Source organism: Spea bombifrons, chromosome 1, assembly GCF_027358695.1.
Source record: "Spea bombifrons isolate aSpeBom1 chromosome 1, aSpeBom1.2.pri, whole genome shotgun sequence".
Classification (NCBI taxonomy): domain Eukaryota; kingdom Metazoa; phylum Chordata; class Amphibia; order Anura; family Pelobatidae; genus Spea; species Spea bombifrons.
The window spans coordinates 141,308,250-141,330,326 of NC_071087.1; the positions used below are offsets into that span (position 1 = coordinate 141,308,250).

The 22,077-nt window shown below is 37.2% G+C and overlaps 1 protein-coding gene across 1 annotated transcript in view; it reads right to left on the minus strand.

Moving 5' to 3' along the window:
• VCAN (versican) overlaps positions 1-22,077 on the minus strand; it is a 59,881-nt gene that overhangs the window by 15,398 nt on the left and 22,406 nt on the right. The window contains exon 7 of the mRNA XM_053475161.1: positions 66-182. Within this exon, the coding sequence (XP_053331136.1) occupies positions 66-182 (117 nt within the window). The remainder of the gene's footprint in view (positions 1-65; positions 183-22,077) is intronic.

Genomic DNA, 22,077 nt, shown 5'->3' on the forward strand with positions numbered 1-22,077 from the left:
GATACAATGACTGTGGTATAATAACAATACTCCATTTCCATTCTACAAATCATTTTGTTATTTACCAATTTCACATAGCTCTCCAGTGTAGCCAGGCATACATGTGCATACAAAAGACGAGCCACCCCGAGAGTAACACGTCCCACCCTGTTGGCAGGGATTCACTTTGCATGGGTCTTGAGCTAAGTTGAAACAAAAAAAAAAGGAAAAAAAATATAACATTTGGTTTGTAAGGTCAAACAAATGGCTATTATTTACCCAACGCTAATATAAAACATTATTTAAGCACAAGCTATGCCACAAATTGATTTCATATAAAAATATCTGGCACAAATGACTTACACAATGTATTCATTTTTTTCATAACATGGCAATTATTACTTCCAAAGACCAGAAATGTAAAACATTAAGTTAAAGGTGACTTAGACTATTAATATTTTTCTGGCAAAGAATGAAATAATTTTATATTCAGGGTCATATTTATTAAAGAAAGGGAGCACTGGGTCTTGTATGCATGCCAAAACCCTATTTGTCATGTATCTTATATACATGGTTAGGTTGTTAGATTGCCTAAACTATAATTTGGATAGGAAAAAGGAAAATATGTTTCCAGTTTGATAGTGTTCATATAGTGAAGTATAGTAAACAATAAAAAAACAAGCACACAAATGATGAATGCAGATGATACAGCTTGTTAGCAAAAGGTTAGTGTTAGAAAAAGTAGATATTAAGTATTAAGCAATCACTGAAGCAAAGGAGGTACACAAATTATGATTGTGAATGATGGTGGTATAACAGTCATGTTAGAGTCTTACTTGTTATATGAAGTTCAGTCCCTTCAACATTATTACTTGTTGAAATGTGGATGTCAGTTTCGTGGGTCACTGCTGCAGCATCAGGCAGAGATGTGACAACTTCGCCTGCAAGGCCTTCTACTGTTATAAGATCTGAAGGCTCTATGTCGCTTTTAACAGTTCTCTCAGCAGTGTTATAAGTCACGGTTGATAATTCTTTCTGCACAACTAAAACTGTTTGTGTATCAACTTTTTCATATGATGGTTTACCAGAAGCAGTTAATGAATGTTCAGGCTTGTATCCAGAAGGTGTTTCTGTGATTGATTTCTCACTTGAGGTGGAGTAAATCAAAAGTAATGGATCATCTGTAAAGGTGTCCTGTGCATCTGGTTCCAAACCTGGTTCTTCAGTGGTTGGTATGTGTTCAAAGATAGCAGATGTAATAGATTCTGGTGTGGATAGAGAAGCGGGGGTGGAATCAAGTATGGGATCTTTGTCAGTGTCACTTGATTCTGTAACTTCATCTTCTGATCCTATTGAAGCTCCCTCAGAAACATCAGCTTTTCTATCAGTATGGTCTAAGGGAGATTCAGAAGTATCTAAGGACTCTACGCCGTCTGGTTTGTAAGTAATTGTAGCGTCTGCATTAACTTCCTGTTCTGAGACAACGTGATCAGTTCCCGAACCAGCAGATGGCAAAGTACTTGGAATTATCAATCCAGTATGATCAGATGCCCCATTCACAAGTATAACAGTCACAGGAGACTTTTGATCAATGCTAGTAGACTCATCAGTATAGGTAGCTATGCTTGGTCTGCTTGTGCTTTCAGCGTCTACCTCTGATGCGTCCTGGCTAGTAGTTTCATCCACTGTATAGGTTTCCTTTGTTAGGTCACTTGGTGTTTCTGTGGTTTTCTCAGTTATGACTTTGGAACTAACTGAAGGTGTAGGCGAGCCATCTGTATCAGATTCCTGTGTAAGTAAGGAAGGCCTAGTTGTAAATAGCTTGGCCTCAGCTTGGTCAGTTGTAGTTATCTTATGTGAGGTTATACTCTGAGAGGTGCTGGTTAATTCAATTTTTTTAGCCTCAATAGAGAAAGCAACATGAGTAGACTGGTATTTGTCAGCTGACTCCGATGTTACAACTAAGATTTCATCATCTGCTTTAGTAGGACTGTCAATATCTATTATATTTGTTGCTTCAGATGTGCTTTCTGTCCCAGGTAATTCAATAATTGCTATGTCAGTGGTTGCTGCTTCATCAAGTTCTTTGTCAAAAATAGACACCGTTTTGATGGTTGTCTTTTCCATAGCAATCTTTCGGGTTGTTAAATCATATTTGATGCCATCAGTTGAAACCTCAGTTGGCACAGTGGTCGATATAGATTTCAATTCTTTCTCTGTCGCAACAGGTAACACAGAAGTAGTAGCTCTTTGAATAATTTCAGGAGAGAGAGATTGTTTAGTGGTGAGATCACGATCGGAAATTATATCTATGCCAGAGCCCTCAACTGAACTTTGGATTTCTTCAGTGGAAGCTGTTGTAAGTTCTTTTTTAATGAAAGCACTGGTAGTATCAACTGAGGTATCATGGACACCACTAATACTTGCGCTAGTTGGGATAACTTCTGATGAACCCTGAGTGAAAACCATGTCACTTACAAATGGCTGGGTTTCAGGCGCTAAGGTACTATCTTCTGTCACCTTTAATAATTTAACATCACTGTCTGTTACAGACAATGTAACCAAATCAATTTCTGCCTCTTGCTTAGCACTCACAGTTACAGAATCCACAGTTTTCTCTGTTCCTGTGTATTTCTCCTGCGATGGAGTAACTGAGTCACTTGAAGGTATAGAAACTGAAGATGAAGTTGTAGTCACGACAGAATCATCAGGCTCCCCAGAACCTTGCCCTGAAAAGAACTCAGTTACAAGATCTCTTTCATCAGTTTGTGTTGTGGGCTCTGTTGTATAAATATCTACTTTGTCAGAATCTGTGGTTTTGTGTGTGCCTTCTGTAACAAAAGCAAGTGTTCCACTTTCCTTTTCTTCACCTGTTTGTGTAAAGTCTTCAGCAGGAATTGTTTGGGGTTCACCAGAACTGAGCTCTGTTTGATATGTGGTAGGTATAAAAACGATTGTGGTTTTAATTTTTGAATCTACACTTAATGTCTGCGACATCTCTGTAGTATCAGCTTCAACTAAGTGTTTGGGACCAGATGTGCTAGTGCTTTCTTCCACTGCTTCAAGAGTAGGTTTAGTAGGCTCTGTATGAATTTGCTCCACTTTTTCAGAAGCTTCTGCAAAAGCTGTGGATTCGATTTCAGCAAACGTATCCCCAGATCCTTCTTCTGAGGCAGGTGTTTTCTTTGTGGAAAATAATTGTTCTGAATCTTGAGGCGCAGTTGTGCTAGCTCTTAAACCTAGACTTGTCAAATCTTTCTCTACTGTTGATGACCCAATATCTTCTTTAATTGTTGCACTTGATTTGTAATCCAAAATAAACTCTGTGGCTAATGTTGAAGTGCTAGTTTCCCTGGGTTCAGTCTCCACCCATGTGCTACTAATAGTGCTTTCTTCCATAACATCTAATGAAGGTGTTTTTCCTGTACCAATTAAGTATTCATTTTCATCCTCTACATTTAAAGGAGAACTTGTAACAACTTTAATTTGTGCTAATTCTTCTGCACGAGTTTTTATTTCTTGTTGAGGTATTTCAGATGCACTTGTGTGAAAGCTAATCTTCGGTTCTACTGTTGCAGATTCCTTGGTGAAACTGTCCACATCACTAGCAATTTCAACTTTTCCTGCAGTTGGGGAGCTTATTTCCTCACTTGATTCTTCAGTGTGTGTTTTGGTTACTAAAGCTGGAGTCACAGTAGAATAATCTACAGAAACCTTTATTTCTGGGGACAGTGTGATAAACTCCTCACTTGATTCCTCAGCCTTTACCACAGTTGTAAAGGCTGGGGCTATGGTAGAATAATCTACAGAAAGCTTTTCTTCTTCCCCCGAACCTTCAGTCATCAATGGTAAACCAATACTACTCAGTTTTGCAGGTTCTACTGTAAAATCTTCTGTGCTTGTTCTTTCTGTTATAACATCAGATGTTTTTGTCTCAGTTATAGAAACCGCAGCTGCTTCTATGGTAGAAGGGGTTTCTGCTTTGACTGTTCCATGTTCAACAGAATCTTCAAATATACCTGTTGTTTCTGTGGTTCTAATATCAGTACTTGCCGTAGGTGTCATAATCTTTACTGTTGTTGCAGCAATACTTGATACTGGGGTAGAAACCAAGTGATCAGTGACTAATTCATCTAGATCTCCTGAGCCCTGGTCAGTAGAAACTTGTTCGGTGCTGATGAGTTTTTGAAGTGGAAGCTTAGTAGTGGTTTCTGTTGCAATGATGGTTTGTACTGATGTGACAACATCTGCCTCTAGATCAGTTGTTGTGATTTCTGCATCCACACTTTTGGTATGGTCAATGAATGGGAAACTTGTGCTTATAGGTTCTCTTTCCTCTGATCTTGTGTGAATGCTTGGTGTTAGTGTCTTAATCAATGATTCTTGAAACAAGTCATCTTTTTCTCCAGAACCTTCATCAGTGAATATAGAATCAGTGATCATGAGTTCTTGTGGTGGAGTATCTGTAATTGATTCAGTAGAGCTTATGGGTTGTGTTGAAATACCATCTGTTTTCTTTGAAATGTCTATATCCACAGTTTTAGTGAGGTAAATAGTTGGGAGAGTTGCGTTTTCCTCTGATTTTGCTTCGAGACTTGGCGTAGGTATCTTGATCAAAGGTTCTTCAAACAAATCTGCATTATCTCCTGATCCTTGATCAACTAGGAAGGAATCAGTGACAATGAGTTTTTGTGGTAGAGTGTCTGTAATGGGTTCTGTAGAGCTTACATATTGTATTGTGGTGGCATCTGTTGCTTCTAGTTCAACTTGTGAGGTTTTTACATCCACGCTCTCAGTATGGTCAGCAGCTGGGAGAGTTGTACTTAGAATTTCACTTTCCATTGATTTAGTTTCAACACTTGGCACAAGTGTTTTGCTCAAAATGTCTACAACTAAATCTTCCTGTACTGTGAGTAAGGAATAATTGACAGTGGGCTTTTGAGTTATACTTTCTGAAATGGGTTCTGTTGGGCTAATAGATTTAGATGAGGTAGAATCTGTTGCTTTCAGATCATCGCTTGCGGTTACAACATCCACATCATCAGCACGGTCAGAAGTTGGAAGAGATCTACTTACAGATTCAACTTCTTCTGATTTTATTTCAACACTTGTCACAGGTGTCTTGATTGAGGATTCTGTGAATAGGCCTTCTGGTTCTCCTGAACCTTCATCAGTAGGAAGGATATCAGTGCTAATGATTGGTTGGGAGGGAGTTTCTGTAGGACTTACGTATTGTTTAGTGATGGAATCTGTGGTTTTAAACGTAGATGCAGAAATTGTGGTTGGCAGAACAGTGCTTATGTGGTCACTTTTTGTTTCATCACTTGGTATAGTTTTAATCACAAAATCTATGAAAGGTTTTTCATGATCCCCTGAGCCTTCATCTATAAGTGGTGAGTCAGTGCTGATTATGTCCTCAGCTTCAGTAAAATGCTCTGTAGAGCTAGGGGGTTGAGTTGTATCAGTTACAGTTGCCTGTGTTCCGAATTTGTGTCTTCCTTTGCCAACAGCCACTTTGGAAGTTAATATATAATCTTCCTTGCTGGTACTTTCTGCTACAATAGTTGGGAGAGTTGCGCTTTCCTCTGATATTGCTTCAAGACTTGGTGTAGGTGTCTTGATCAACGGTTCTTCAAACAAATCTGCATTATCTCCTGATCCTTGATCAACTAGGAAGGAATCAGTGACAATGAGTTTTTGTGGTAGAGTGTCTGTAATGGGTTCTGTAGAGCTTACATATTGTATTGTGGTGGCATCTGTTGCTTCTAGTTCAACTTTTGAGGTTTTTACATCCACGCTCTCAGTATGGTCAGCAGCTGGGAGAGTTGTACTTAGAATTTCACTTTCCATTGATTTAGTTTCAACACTTGGCACAAGTGTTTTGCTCAAAATGTCTACACCTAAATCTTCCTGTACTGTGAGTAAGGAATAATTGACAGTGGGTTTTTGAGTTATAATTTCTATAATGGGTTCTGTTGAGCTAATAGATTTAGATGAGGTAGAATCTGTTGCTTTCAGATCATCGCTTGCGGTTACAACATCATCAGCACGGTCAGAAGTTGGAAGAGATCTACTTACAGATTCAACTTCTTCTGATTTTATTTCAACACTTGTCACAGGTGTCTTGATTGAGGATTCTGTGAATAGGCCTTCTGGTTCTCCTGAACCTTCATCAGTAGGAAGGATATCAGTGCTAATGATTGGTTGAGAGGGAGTTTCTGTAGGACTTACGTATTGTTTAGTGATGGAATCTGTGGTTTTTAACGTAGATGCAGAAACTATGGTTGGCAGAACAGTGCTCATGTGGTCGCTTTTTGTTTCATCACTTGGTATAATTTTAATCACAAAATCTATGAAAGGTTTTTCGTGATACCCTGAGCCTTCATCTATAAGTGGTGATTCAGTGCTGATTATGTCCTCAGCTTCAGTAAAATGCTCCCTAGATCTTGGGGGTTGAGTTGTATCAGTTACAGTTGCCTGTGTTCCGAATGTACGTCTTCCTTTGCCAACAGCCACTTGGGAAGTTAATATATAATCTTCCTTGCTGGTACTTTCTGCTACAACTGTAGTCTCACTTGTTTCTGTTGTCAGTCCTTCCTTAGATTCTGTGCTTGACAAAATTGTGCTTATTATTTCACTAAATGCTTTAGGTGATATATCTGTTTTTGTTACAAAGGAGTCAGTAGAAGAATCAATTATGGTATCCTCTGGGACTCCTGAGCCCTGATCAATAAGTAACGAACCAGTACTATCTACTTCATGGGCTACTGTGCTTGCAAACCCCTCTTTGGTGCTACTAGAGTACTTTGATGTTTCTGATACGATAGGTATTTCTGTACTGAAAATTATCGTGGCCTCTTTCTTCTCAGTTTCAGTAATTGCTTCAGTTGTGGGTGCTCCTGCACTTTCACTAAATGCTGCAAGCGGTGATGTGGTAGTGTACTTTACAGATTCCAATGCCTCTGTTACTGTTTCTGCAGGTGCAGTTTCAGCTTCTTCATCACCAGAGCTAAAAACATCTTCAATTTTATCAGTTTGGGGCTTTACTATATATTCTGCAGATATAGATATTGGAGAAAAAGTATATTCCTCATTTTGAAGTTTTTCTCCTTCAGTAATTTCAACTTTTATGCCTGATGAAGGCTGGGAAGTAGAAATTACATCCCCTGATCCTTCATATGTGAAAGCTGAGAGGGTGCTCGTTATTTCTTCAGGAGTCTTAAATGAAATAGATTCATAGAACGTTGAAGATGGTTGAACATCCCTGGTGGGTTCAGTGGTTGGCGACACAGCCCCAATCTCTATGCCCTCCTTCTTTTGATCTGCATCAGGCTGTGAACTGGTTTTTATAGTAGATTCAGCATCACCAGATCCAAAGACAACATATGTATCTTTAGTTACAGTTGATATCAAAGAACTAGAAACAGATGGTATTTGTGGGAAAGCTGTAGTTAAAATAGGTGATTCAGTCTTATATACCTGTTCATCTGTAACATCTTGCTTGTCAGTAGTTGCAAGTGTTTCTTCTGTCATTGAGCCTTCTGATGTGATAAAAGTTATATGTGGCTCGACTGTAGTTGTGTCTTCCAAATCAGTGGCTACAGTCTTAGGTGAATCTGTCTGGACCTTTTCAAGATCCTGCTCTGTCTGTGAAGGTATGCTTGATAAATATTCAAGTGGAATATCCGTTTCGCCAGAACTCTCCTCGGTTAACAACGCACCAATGGTGATCCCCAGAGATGTTGTTGCATTTTCATCACCATGAGTGTCTGCGTGGGGTATTTCTCCAGAGGTAACAGGAATGTAGGTGATATCTTTCAAATGTGAGGATTCTGTTACTGCTTGGAATGCTTCTGTTGAATATAACATACTAGCACCAACAGTTGAAAGTTGTTCTAAAAGAGAATCTTCTGCAGTTGACCCTTCTTCATCAAGAAGCTCAATTTTTTTGGTATCTAGGGTACTTGTGCTTTGTTCAGGCCTTAATGTACTTTGTATAGTGATTTCTGTTTCCTGTTCAAGTATAGTGGAAACTGGCAGTGTTTCTTTGGAGGGTGAAACTTCTATTTCTAAGACACTTGTAGGCAAATGTGTTTTGGGTTCTGTGGTTACAGCTTTACTTTCGGCAAATGTTTGGGTGATGTATTCTGTTTTAAAAAGATCTTCTCTTCCACTATCCCCAGACCCTTCTGGTATCAGAAATGCAGTAGAATTGGGGGCACTGAATATATCACTTGTTTTTGCTGCATCTTCTGTTTGAGAAACAGTTATTGTTTCTTTGTCGTCTTCTTTAAACGATGCTTCTGTTGAAAAGAAAATGTTTTTACGTATATCATCTGTACCCGTTTTAAGCGTTAGATGGACCGTTGATGACTCAACAGTATACTCTGTTACACTGATTGGCTGACTGCTGTCTGTGAGACTTGTGGTACCTAGTTCAGTTCTTTCAGTGATGCTAGTTTCGGTGTCAGGTTCAGATTCTGAATGTCCAGATGATTCTAATGCAAATAAAGGAAATGTTTCCCTATCTGGAGATTCACTTTGTATAAACTGTGTTTCAGGCTCTTGTGATGTAGACTTCACAATACTTTGAGATGGTGGCACAGTAGATTTGTCTTCAGTCAACGTGTCTATGTCACCACTGTATTCTGGATCTTGTATTTTAAGGTCACTTGTGGGTTCCCCAGTACCTGCAGCTGGCTCTGTGAAATTAGAATAAAGTGACTGGACCACACTCATCTGTGTTACTGATGCATTTTCTGGAGTAACACTCTCAATTTGGTCTCTTCTAGCCTCCTCAGCTTTAGGATCTCTTGGTTCAGTGGTTATTTCATGTTTCCCATTAATAAATTGTAAGGATGGGGAGGTCGGAACAACAGTAGCGTTGTCACACTCTGAGCTCTCCTCGGATTCTGACTCAAAATGCAATATATCAATAAACAATGGGTCTCCGTCTGTTTCATTTCTTGAGTAACCCAATTCATCAAGGAGTGAGCCCACTGGGTCTGATAAAAAACAAATAGTCATTGATATTTTTAGAATGTAAACATGATGAGATTCAAAAAATACGGTGGTTAGCATTAGAGTATGTGATATATGTAATACAATGAGCAGCAAATCAACAATAAGTGAGCAACTTAGTTAATGTAGCTATTAATTTGGTTTTGTTTCATGAATGAATATGATGGACAATAAAATGTACTATATAATACAACATTATCAAACACCATGATGGAATGACTGCTAAAATTATTACCTTGAATATGTTTTAACAATTCTTTTCTGCAGGTATATTTTTAATCATGGCAAAATATGCCTGAATTTGCCAGAGAACTATATTTCGCAAATGTGCAAAAGAAGAAACAGGTGATTGCTTCTGTTTTTTTTACTTAAAAGTAGCTTGTAACTAAAAATGTAATTAAAATCTTCTAATTCAGATCATTCTAGTGATAGGTAACAGGTTCACTAAGACAAACAGCATATACAAGCTGTGTGTCACCATTCTTGAATAAGGCTACATCAAGGTCCAAACACACGCATGTTGAATATAGAACAGAGACATCTATAAACACTATGCAACATAATATGTTTTTCTAAAATATCAAAAATAAAAGTTTTGCAGAATAAATTTTTATTTGTAGTTTCATAAATCATGAAACTGTGCTGTTGATATTATTTTATTATAAATAGGTCAGTAAAAATAACAAATCGTATAATTCTGAATTTGGGACTGTTAAAAATGAATATTTACTGTAGAAAAATCATGTGGAAATATCCTTGCATAAAGAGAATATAACAATTTGCTAATATGAATAATCCCAGAAAACAATGAACAGACCCTGTCTTCCACAGCTGCCTGCAGATGAATCACTTTGGTGTCACGCGCAGTCATGGGTGGGCTGTTTCTTTATTGTTTGTCAATGGCTTGGTCTAATCCACTGCAGTTTTATACGCTGATCTTGATACTTTAGTCTGTACTAATGTTTATAACCATTTGCGTTCCAAAGCTGTAAGCGTTACATTGCCTACCATTAACTAACCCCTCCAGGGTTCTTAGGTTCACATTAGACCATTTCCAAAAACAATGCTTTGGCTGGATTGCGAGTTTGGAAGGGAAAACACCTGTTCAAATGAACTGTTCACTTGAAGACATCTGTTTTCCATGAGCTTAAGTAACCTGGAAGGCACCTATTAACATAGCATTTAAATTTCATTTGTTATGTCCCTGGTACTCAAGTGGTTAAAAAATGCAAATTACAATTAATAATGACCTATTACCTGACGCAGCTAAAAATATATTTTAGCGCCCAATCGTTTTACTGTTAAAACCTCTGTTAACCTCTGTTAATGACCAATGCATGACAACACTGATAAGGGCTTCATTGACATATCCTGGCGTTGGGTGACAAGGCTTAACGCAGCAGGTCCCAGGTGGCAACAATGTTTCTGCTGCAAAACTGAGGAGGGGCAGATCGCCATTTTGAGTGGTTAACCCCCCCAAGTGTGCTGATCCTCAATGGGACAGTTACATTAGAGAGATCCCTGATCTACCCAACTGGCCCATTTATGTTATGGAGGCTGTGATGGTGCAACACAGCCTCTGTAGACTGCATTAAAAGGTGTGCAGTGCCTTTAAGACACGGAGCACTGAGATATGACATCATATTCCACTGTTCAATGTCTTAAAGGCACACAGCTCCTTTTATCCAAAAAAAAAAGCTTTTATCCAAAAAAAAAAATGGTAGCTTTGAAGAGAAGAAATGGGGGCATGGCCCTAGGCCTGACCAAAGGTAAATACATGGTATCAACTTGTCTGCTAAAGCACAGTTTAGTATTTTCTTCCCCCGGTGACACATAACATTTCTTCTATAACAAACTGCAGCTGCTCAATGATACTCTGAGAAAAGATCTCCCACAAAAATTATATTATTGTCCCTTGTGTCTATTAGGTAACCGAACCATCTCTTTGGATACTTTATCTAAATCTGATTAACAAAATTAATGTTTTTATTCAACATGGAGATGAGCAGATAGAGTTACTCTGATGGGTCCGCACTGCCAAAGTAATTAAAGTTAAATATATGTCGGCATTAACTAACCCTTCCTGTATTAAACAATAAATCTGTAACTCTCACACTTAACGCCCTTGCCAAACATTCTTTATGTGTTAGTCCATTATGAAGACTGTCTCACCATTATAAAATACCCCTACATTGGCGCTCAACTCACCCTTCTTTTATCCATGACCCTTAGTTCTTGCCTCCCACTCACACCTGCGTTCTCTCTGTAGAATTCACTGGCTTTCTCTCAGCATTCTAAATATTTAAGTGCACTTAATATAATATAATAAAGGGATTCTTCAAAGATTAGTTTGTGAAAAGGACTTTTATTTAAACAGCTATTGCCACCAGGTAAAATTTTGAATTTTGCTTTTTTTTTTTAGTTTAACTATTGTTGTGTTATTTGAACACTGGAATTAAAAAAAAAAGTGAAAAAGATAAGATATAATTATTATACCTTGACATGGTAGCATAAGGGATTGGAATATGATGGTGCTATATAAAACAATAAATAATAATTATATAATTACTGTACTCTAGCGACTTTATAGGCACTGTTTAAAATCCCAGATTTAACACTTTATACTCTTATATGTATTCGTCTCCAGATCAATGTTTTCTGGTATACTTGTTTCAACAGAATCTCAGAAAGTAAGATGCAAATCACATAACTTGTCTTATGAAGAAAAGCCAATATCGATAACGTCTTCCATTAAATGCTGGTGTTTAGCAAACAACACAAAGCACCATCCAAGCTGTCGTATTAGAGCTCTCTTATTTCAAAGCAAATGCCCCATCTGTATTTCCTGCCTCCAGGCAAACCCGTGGTAATTACGTACAGGATGGTTTCCTTAAGATCACCTGGGCATGAATAATAAGTAAAGCATCTGAAGCATTACTAAAACAACTTCTACGGTGGGAAAACTACAATAAAAGTTGGGAAGCTTTTTTTTACTGGCAAATCATTATTCTAGCTGTAGTAACGAAAATACCACAATTTGCGTTATCACAATCCTCCCATAGTGTGAAATGAGAGAAAATGAAATTAAATCAGTGATACATTTCATCTTGGTAATGAAACTTGGTAAAGTCATTGTTTGAATGATTTTTTTCAATCGCAATCTCTGGGCTGTCAGCTATTCGGTGTGAAAATGTGGAAATTAAACTCAAACATCTCCAAAATGACATTTTTATATTTTATGTATTTTTTTATATCACCTACTCGATATAATATCCAAGAATGTTGACACAGCAATGGAAAATAATGCCCATTTTTCTAATATCAGTGAAGCAAACCTGGGTTGATTCACTGTCCCTGCTTCAAGGTAATGCTGGGTCCAGGCTCAGCGCTGAGCTTAAGGTTGCCCTCTTGGGCCATCAGCATAAAGGCTTACTAGACAGGTTAGGTCACGCACAGAGGGTGATCTTCCCAGCCCTACCTAATGTTTTGTCATCAGTCATTTTAAAAAACTAAAACAATAAATAAAATTAGGTTCAATTAGTCTCTGAAAAGGATATAAACTTTAAAATAGTGGGCCTGTATGCAAATGCATATTTGTTTAAGCGATTAGCTCCCAAAGCAGATACTTGTGTGCTTTAATATAATTATATAATAATTATATAGGACACCATCGGGAATAATCAAACATAACACAAAAAGCCTCTGGGAAAAAAGAAGCAAATATGCAATAAAAGCAAGCGGTAATACCTACAGCACGTCGGAATATGATGGCGCTACAATAAATAAATAAAACAATAAATAATAATATCGTCACAGTCACCATAGTGCACAATGGAATGCTTCAGCCATTTTGTACCAGAATTGCTCGTAATACATACCCACCCATTGTACACCAGTGGGGGTATTTGATGCATTGACCATCCATCTGGTGCCACCTTCACTTAATGAATTGCCTAGAATTTATTGCATTGGAAGCTATAGAGAAAGCTCCAAAGTAATGAGCGTTTATACATGCAGTGAATACATAGAGAACCAAAAGAACACTTCAAGTGTGTAATCTTTGTGTCAAACGCTGTCATGTTGCCATGGCAACAGGCAGGCAACAAAAGGGAATGTGTATGCTTTCTAAGAACTGTATGTAATATGATGGAATCACATCGCTGTATTTAATGAAGCCTGTAAAAAAAAAATGGTAGAAAGTGGGATGCTTTAAATTAGACTCTTAAATTATGTGAACGCAGATAGGCGATCGAGTAAAAAGGGGAATGAGTTTGTTATCTATTCAGCATTCCAACACCAAGGAGAACGGAATTAGCCTATTCAAACCATTATAGGAAAGTGAGTCCTATACAGTACCCCACTGAATGCCTGATCTTTGGAGAGCCCCTGACAACGTTTTCTTGGGCACCAAGAGTACTCAGAGTATGCCAATAAAATAACCATATGCTATGTACATTTCCCTGGCATGTTAAAAGGTTCAAACGGTTGCCTGATTTGCAGGTTTTATATTTTTGCGGGTTTGCAATCTGTATATTTCAAATATTATAGTTTATAGATAATATATAATATAGTCTTATCTATCTAACCCGTCGCCCACTGTGCATATTAAAGGCATGTCACTGTGGGAATTGAGGCAAAAGTCAAATTATAGGGCAGTTGCTGGACTATGATTGGACCTTCACATTAACCCCTTCTCAGGCCAACAACTGCAACAATCATATGCCTTTTAAATGAGCAGAGCCTGTCCTGCTGTCTGTATGGATCCTCTTATGGGTGTAATAGGAGAAAACATAGTTGAGATCATCACTATATGGAGTGAGTACATTCTGGGAGTTGGGATACGTTGTGGTACGCAGGGCAGCGTTGTACCCATAGCCTGGAGAGGAGAGGGGCCATCATTTTAGTAACGCCTTATATGCTAAGCATATGTATTTACTAAACTGGGAGAGTTTCACAACTCATCATCATTGTTTTCCTGGAACAAACAGCTAAATCCCAGGGTGTGGGCAGCCTATGGAGAAGCGATCACAGCTAATTGCCACACTTAACAAGGCCTTACAATACATATGGAATACCCTGTGAAAATCAGGGAGCTAAAATGTTCAACCTGCAAATTCTTCCTTTGATGAATACACACATTTGCGTACATACACACACACAAATACACTCTCACACACCAATAGAAGAGATTTTATATAGACACACGAACGACTGCAAAACAAATCTAAATATATATAGAAATAATACATAACGTGCCACGATGCCTAGCCAATAAATCAGTATACATTTTAATTTGCAGCATATATCCTATTGAGTTACATCTGTTTATGTTCAGCTACAGCAGTTCACAATTAGATCACACAAATGTGTCTGAACAAAGCAACCGACATTGCCTTAGTCTAGAACCCCTAATTCTACCATGCCTTCATGTTTCTTCTAATAAGATAAAGCATATCACCACTTTAAATCAAAGTATTTTATTTAATGCTTTTTCTCACTTTTATTTTTATTGTTACCTATTAAAAATAACACCTTCATTTTTTTTCACGAAGCCAGGTGTGTAAATGGCTGCTTGGCTAGACAGCAGAGTTTGGCTATTCCCAAGAACCATTTGAACCCTACATTCGTAGCTTATAAAAAGTTTACGAGCAGATAAGTCACTGTTGTATTATTTTTAGTGTCTAAATATAAAGTGCAATTCAGGTTCTACGCTGTCAAACGCTAACAAAAAACACATTGTATGTATATGTTGCCCTGATTGTAGTTTTCATTTTATTATTAATATTGCCACCTGTGCTTTACAGCATTGTAGGAATTCAGCAAATGGCCCTTCTCGCCACACAATGCACTACATTCACAGTTTATTTTGTGAAATAGGTCCTTGTTTTACTTTGCGTACTTGGCTATTTTTATTGTTACACCTGCATTAAACCTCCATACTGGAAAATTTGGGTCATTTATATGATTTATTAATATTAGCACCTGCACATACACTGTCTGGGTTATCGTCATACCCAAGGCTATAAATGTACACATCAAAGAAGATGTACTTTATATGCAACAGCAATAAATAAATAAATATATATATATATATATATATATATATATGACCAGACGGTATCATGGCGTGGAAGTAAAAAATCTATATATAAGAAAGAAAGAACATGAACTTGGTCAACTAAGATGACTATGAATTCAGCAAAATCTATAAAGAAAATTTACATTTAAGTCCTAGACACCAAGAAGATGAAAAAAGGTTTTTAGGAGGGAGTTGCTGAACAAACAGAAGTGAGAAAATAATAAAAACTTACCTGTTTCATTTCCATCCAATGTAACGACGATCAGATTGATTTTGTCAAGAGATGGAGGTATCTGCAGACCATTTTCTTCAGAACTCACTTCAGCAGATCCTGACGTTGATTCAGTTCCATCCTTTGTATCCTCACAACTGGATGTCGGTGTTGGTGTTGCAGCGGAAGTTCCACTAGTGAAATATTCTGAATCGATCTCTGTTTCTGTTTTACCTGTCATGCCAAATTCAGTTGTAGCTTTGACAGGAGAAATAGATTCGCCAATTACAATGGTCCCTTGACTGGTTCCTTCTTCAGTCTCCAAATCAATTAAGCCTGGTTTTTGAGTACTAATTGGAGGGGGGATTAATGTGGTGTGCCCTTCTACTCTTTCTTTTGGAGGAGTTATTGCATCACTGGGGCTGGATAGCAGTGTCTTCGCTGTCTCGGTAGAAGCAGGAATGCCAGGCTCAGTTTCAGCACCTTCAGTTGAAGATGGTAGTACGGAATCTGTTACAAGAGTTTTTGGCAGACTTGATACCGCAGCAATTGTGCCAGTTTCTATTGTCTCTGTTGTTAAAACAACGTCTTCTTCCTTACTAGGGTACTTTTCAAAATCTGTTGATCCCTCGCTTACAGGAACTGACTTAGTTGTTTCTGTGAATAAAACTGGATGTTGGGCAGTAGTTACATCCTTTTCAATTAAATGAGTGATTATTTTATCCTCTGGTTTATCAGTCCCTGTAGAGTCTGGTAGGCTGGTCTGTTCAAAAGTTTTGCTTTCTGATGTTGCTACACTATCTAATGCATCATGTTGTGTTGGAAAAGCAAATGTACTTGGGATCAGGTCTGAACCACTTCCTTCAGAAACTAAATCTACCTGTTGACTTGCTACTGTGCTTTCTACCAAACTCTCTATTGTACTTAATATTTCTTGTGTGTCACTGACAACTTTGGAAATTACTTCAGTGGATTCTGTAGGTAAGACATGACTTGCTTCTGTACCCTCAGGTACAAACTTGTCTTGTTTGGGGTCTTCGGATATTTGGATTTTTTCTTCAGGGGATTTTGTAATCGTATGTACTTCTGATTGTGCTGAGGATAGTTCAGGGATGGCAGTTGTGATATCAGCACTTGGTTTATCAGTTGGTACTACACTTAATGGAATCTTTGTTGAATCTGCGCCCTCTGAAATTCCTTTCCCATCTTCATATGTGGTTTCAGTTGTTATTTCTGCAATAAGATCTTTGGGGGATAATGTAAAGGGTTCTTCAGTTTTTTCTATGTCAGTTACTTCAGTTTGTATGTCTTCTTCGGGCATTCTAGAACCCTCTGCTTTATCTGTTGAGTGCAAGGATTCAATTATTGATGGCTGAGTATAAATTGGGGCCGAAGAAGATGCTACTATTTTATCAGTACCATCCCCTGATATTTCAGGTTCTGATGCAGAAAAAGTGGTTGTTTTGGTTGCCGCTGTAGACTCAACAAGTACGCGTGTGACATCTTCTTGTGGCAAGCTTGTGTGTACATCTTGTTGACCTGTGGTTGAACTGTCTACGCCAGCTGATATGTCAGTCACTACTGGGCTGGAAATGCGTTCTGTAGTTACTTCACTGACATCTGTGCTTTCATGTAAGGACAGCTTTGATGTTGGATATACTGATGTCCTGTCCTGTGACAGACTGCTGGTATCCTGGAGGTGTTTGAACACTGTAAAAACATCCAACTCAGGCTGTATACTTGGAGACTCTGGGTCTCTCTTTGTTTCTTTTTCTGTCTGTGACTCTGTTACAGTCCCTCCAAACTCTGTGAGAATTTCACCTGACGGAGTGTGGACTTCTGGTTCACTAATAACATCTTTAGGACTTGTAATATCCTGTGAAATTATAACTGTTGGGATAACCTCTTCACTTTTAGCTTCCATTGACTCCCTTGGTGGTTGAGTACTTAGCACTAACACTTCTTTTGTTAGTGTAACTGAACTATATGTTTCCAATGACTTTTCCTCTGATATTGGTGTTTGTGCAGGAGGTTCCGTCAAGCTGTCAGATGTTTCATCGTTTATTTTGTCTTCTGCAGATGTTGTTTTTCCATACGCAGATGTTGTTTGACTATCCTGAGCAATATCTGGGGATTGTGTGCCTTCAGCTTTGGCGTACGTACTTGTTGAGGGGGCTTGTGAAGGTTCACGTTCCCCACTGACACCTGAAGTAACATCAGAGAATGAAGAAACTGATGATGCTTCAGTAATAGTCTTTGGTAATGGAGTACTTCCCTCTGGCTGCTCACTTCTATGTTTATCTGAAAAGGTTGTTACATCAGATATTGTTGTTTCTTGCTGTAGTAACAGGGCCGGCTTATATGTTGCAGACTCTGCTGTTGTTTCTACAACTTCTGTTTTTTGAGTTGGTTGCGTTGTGGATAAAACTGGCTTTGGTGTAACCTTCAAGGGTAGGCTTTCCAATTTCTTGATGAGGCTTGCAGTCATGGCTTCTGTAGGTAGTATCAGTTTTACAGACACTGACTCTGTTACATTCTTTTTACCTATAAAAATAAAGCACACATTTCAGTAATTCTAGATAATGAATGTATCATTTTTCAGTATAGTATTTAAAAAAAAAACATGGGATTTGTTGCAAGAAAAATGAAACACTCTTGGAATTAGTTGCGTTATTTCAATAGATTGGACAAAGCGTAGTCCAAATATGACTATAAAGAGTGCAATTTCAGTGTTTCTCTTTTTCTAAGAAATTCATTTTGAGTAATTTCCTGCTCATGTAAATTGTCTTAAAGTGTGCTGAACATATGTTGATAAGAACATTAAGGGTTTTTTTGTAACTTACATTTCTTTATAATATAAACAAGGCATACCATAACTCAAGTGTTTCCTTATAGCCAACTCAAAAGAGTTACATCTGAGAAATACCAGGATGAAATTTATTGAACATGTGATTGTGGTGGAAGACTTAAGAATGGGTTTGACCCTTGGTGGGGCACCAAAAAGAACAAAAATCCTGCTCAATGATAGCTTAATGGAACAAAATTTAAGGCATTGACACACATTTATAACTTAAGATTTAATAACTCTTAAATCTAGATTACTTTTGCTGACTCAGCATGAAAAGCTAGTTAGCAAACAAACAACTATTGGTTGATGTTTATTGTTTCTATATAATGTTTATTAGGAAACGTGAGAATACATGACAGTACCAGAGGGGTATCCACATCAGGGTCACCCCATGAAGTCCTTGAGGTTCACAGTCCTGTCAGAATTAACTTTCATTTCTTTGACTAACAAATAATGTACCAGCTTTGCAACATTCAAAACCATACAACAATATTTGTAGGTTTCCATCAGAAAGCCATCTCTCGAGATAAATTGGACAGCTCTTGCTTAGAAATGCTTTATACGTTGTGCAATTGTAACTGTATCGTGTGCTAACAATTCTTTTAGGGGTATGTTTAGAAAAAAGATTTTCAAAATCGGTACTCGATTGTAACTGTTCACATATGCCATGGCACAAATGACAAAAAAAAAGGGACAATCTTTTCCTTTTATTTATTGTTTCCAATTTCCCCCATCCTGTTTTTATTATAATGATCTAGTGTAAAACTGTTCTGGTTAACCCCGTCTGCACAGTCAGAAATCTTACAGAGATTTTAAAATCAAGAAAAAACACTTGGAAAAAAAAAATATTTTACAACTGAACTATTAATATAGAAGTTGGCAACATTTCATGATCCCACTTTACTGGCTTTACATGTCTGGTGCTGACAGATGGTTTGTGTTAATGTTCTTATTAGAAAATATTTAATGTTCTAAAAGGTTTCACATTTTCACACTTTTGGAGTAGCATGTAAGTCACTAGGTATATATTATTTGTTTTGTTGTTTATTTTAATTATTTTAATACATTAACCCCTTAAGGACAATGGGCGGTCCCTAAACCCATTGAAAACAATGCATTTTTGTCATAAAGGGGTTAAAGGATTGTCCAAGGGCTTTTGGCTCAAAAGTAAAGTAAGGCTAACCAAAAGGTAGTTCTACAACTAAACAGCAGACAGGGAATAATGGGACTTAGCGTTTCAATGTAGCTGGACTTTATGTGTTGGTTACTCTGTATGCAGTATAATAAATAAAGACATTGTATCAAGTCATATATCGACATATCACGCTTACAGAACTGGATGCAAATGTATATTTTTGCGTCTCACCCATGTTTTTGACAATAAACTAAGCAAGTCATGTGACTTGTGCTTCACTCTCAGGAGTTTCTTATTGGCCACCCTGACCGCCAGGAGGTAATAAATGAATACAATGTATGACAGCATTCTATATTTCATGATCATACTATTGTATACTGTAGTTTTATATTTATATACTAGAGAATTGTATAGTTTGGGAAACTGGGAATCATGACCAGGTGTATCGATTTTTTTTCAGTTATCTGTATTGAAACTGGACAAATAGCTAAAAAATACTTATAAAACCCACATGTAATATATATTTTTGTGACCTCTGTAGTCTTACATCCCCAACTAAAAATAATTTTACAAGGTTGTTCATCCTTTCGCTATGCTGATTGTTCATGATTGCATTTTTTTTTTTGTTTTGCCTTCATCTGGATTCATGTAATTCCGGACATCTTTGAATGGTTAAACTCAATGGACTTATGTCTTTTTTTCTTTTTAACTATGTAACAGATGTGGTTGAAGTCATCTAGCGATGACAATACATTGAACGTTGTTTCATAGGTGTGGCTGCATCACCCGGGCAATCGATCACAATAGAGCCGCACGCACATGTATGAGATAACTCGCGAACCCACTTGCAATGTTATCGCTTACAGATCTGGTCAAGAAGCTCTCACTATTCTAAAAGTAAGTAAAAACAAATGTATCAGCTTGCTTAACAATAGCATTTTTATATGCTTGTCATATAAAAGGATGAATGCTATGCAAGCTCACCTAATATTATAATAATCTAATAATTTCAATAATATTGAAATGTATGTAGAAGCAAAATAAAATAAATATATATTTTTCTTAGAGCAGACTTATGTGCTGTACATGTGTTACCTGCAAGCATTTCCCACAGACTGAAGTAACAGCTGCAGCTCAGACAGGAAGTGATTGAATCCCAAGATGTTAAAGAGCAAAACTCTTAAGCCTTGGAGATTTTAGTATATTTCATCATCCTGTTGTATTTCCAGGCAACAGAAATCACATACACCCATATTTTCCTTGTATTGATTTTGGTAACTAACCTTGAAAATATGCTTTTGAGCTGGCAAGTGGGTTGATATTACTTTTTTTTTTTTATTAACGAGATACATACGGTAGATAAACAATAATAATAATAATAAGTAGGATTCAAAATGAAAATGTAAAAATTACATTTACAGCTGCAATGTTCCAATATATTGTGAAATAAGTGTACCAGTTATTTTTATATGAAATCCCATATATATATATATATATATATATATATATATATATATATATATATATATATATATATATGTGTGTGTGTGTGTGTGTGTAATGATATATCATTCTGTTCTAGTTTTTTTCATGTAAATCTCTAATGAATTAGTTGGTGAAGTTATGATGTCACATTACCACTCCTGGGAATTGTCTGGGTTAGACCTGGAGTCTCTGGGTACAGCCCTGCTTCCCCGGGTCTCCAGGTCAGTCTCTTCTTTCTCTGTACAGGGGAGCTGTGTGTGACCAGAACGAATCCGCACATGCTGTCTACTCCCACCTAGTTTCCTGCGAGTAAAGTTTGTCTGGGACTAGCACCTCTCCTATGGGAAGCCCTTCCACCAAAAGACGTAGAGCTCCAGGAAGCCTACCTAGAGAGTAGCCGGTTATGTACATCATTCTCCTCCACTATGAAGGATGCGCAATGACATAACCTTTGGCTGAACACTAGTTTTGGCATTAAGCAAGAAGAACACCACTGAAAACTATGATTATATACATTACTTTTTAAATTATTTATGACTGATATGTTATCTAAGGGTTTTATTTCAATAAATAGATTGGGTGCTAGCGGTTTGTAATTCTTATGATTATGTTAAAAAAAAAACTTTTGTGGTTTTTAATATCAAGTGCAGTTTACCTTGAGGCTTGAGAAGGTTTTAGGTGATATTATTGGGAACATACAGGAACTGGGAATAAAGGATTCAATTAGAGGATTGTACCCTGAAAAAGCAGAAGCATTTACTAGCGCTAGACCCTAGTGTTTATAATTCTTCCAATCCTATCCTGATCCTGATTTGTGCAATGTTTTATTTTATTGAATCTGGGCCAAGATATTCATCTTATCCTATTTTAGCGTATCTATCTATTAATCAATCTTGCCAAATATTGAAGCTCAATTACTTGTGATAGATTTGTCTCTAGCATGGATACTTTTTGTCTCCTTTCACTACTGCACAGTTATCTACAAGTTTATTTTTTAAAACTGCAAATTGCAATACTAGACAAAAAATGTTTTTGTTGAATTTTAGAAACAGCGTACCTGGAAATTTGTTAGAATTGTATACAATATTTGACTTAAGGATATGTTAACCGTGATGCATGTTTTAATGTAGCTAACATCTGTTGAGCAGTATTTCTTTTGAAATGTATTTTGGGTAGATAATGCTGATTTAGAACTGCTGCACACACTGTATTCCATTTCAGATAATGGAAATCAAAGATTAACACTATACCCACTTTTTTGCCAGAGATATAATTTCGATACTAGTTTCAATATAATTCAAAACATTTGAAGAACACGA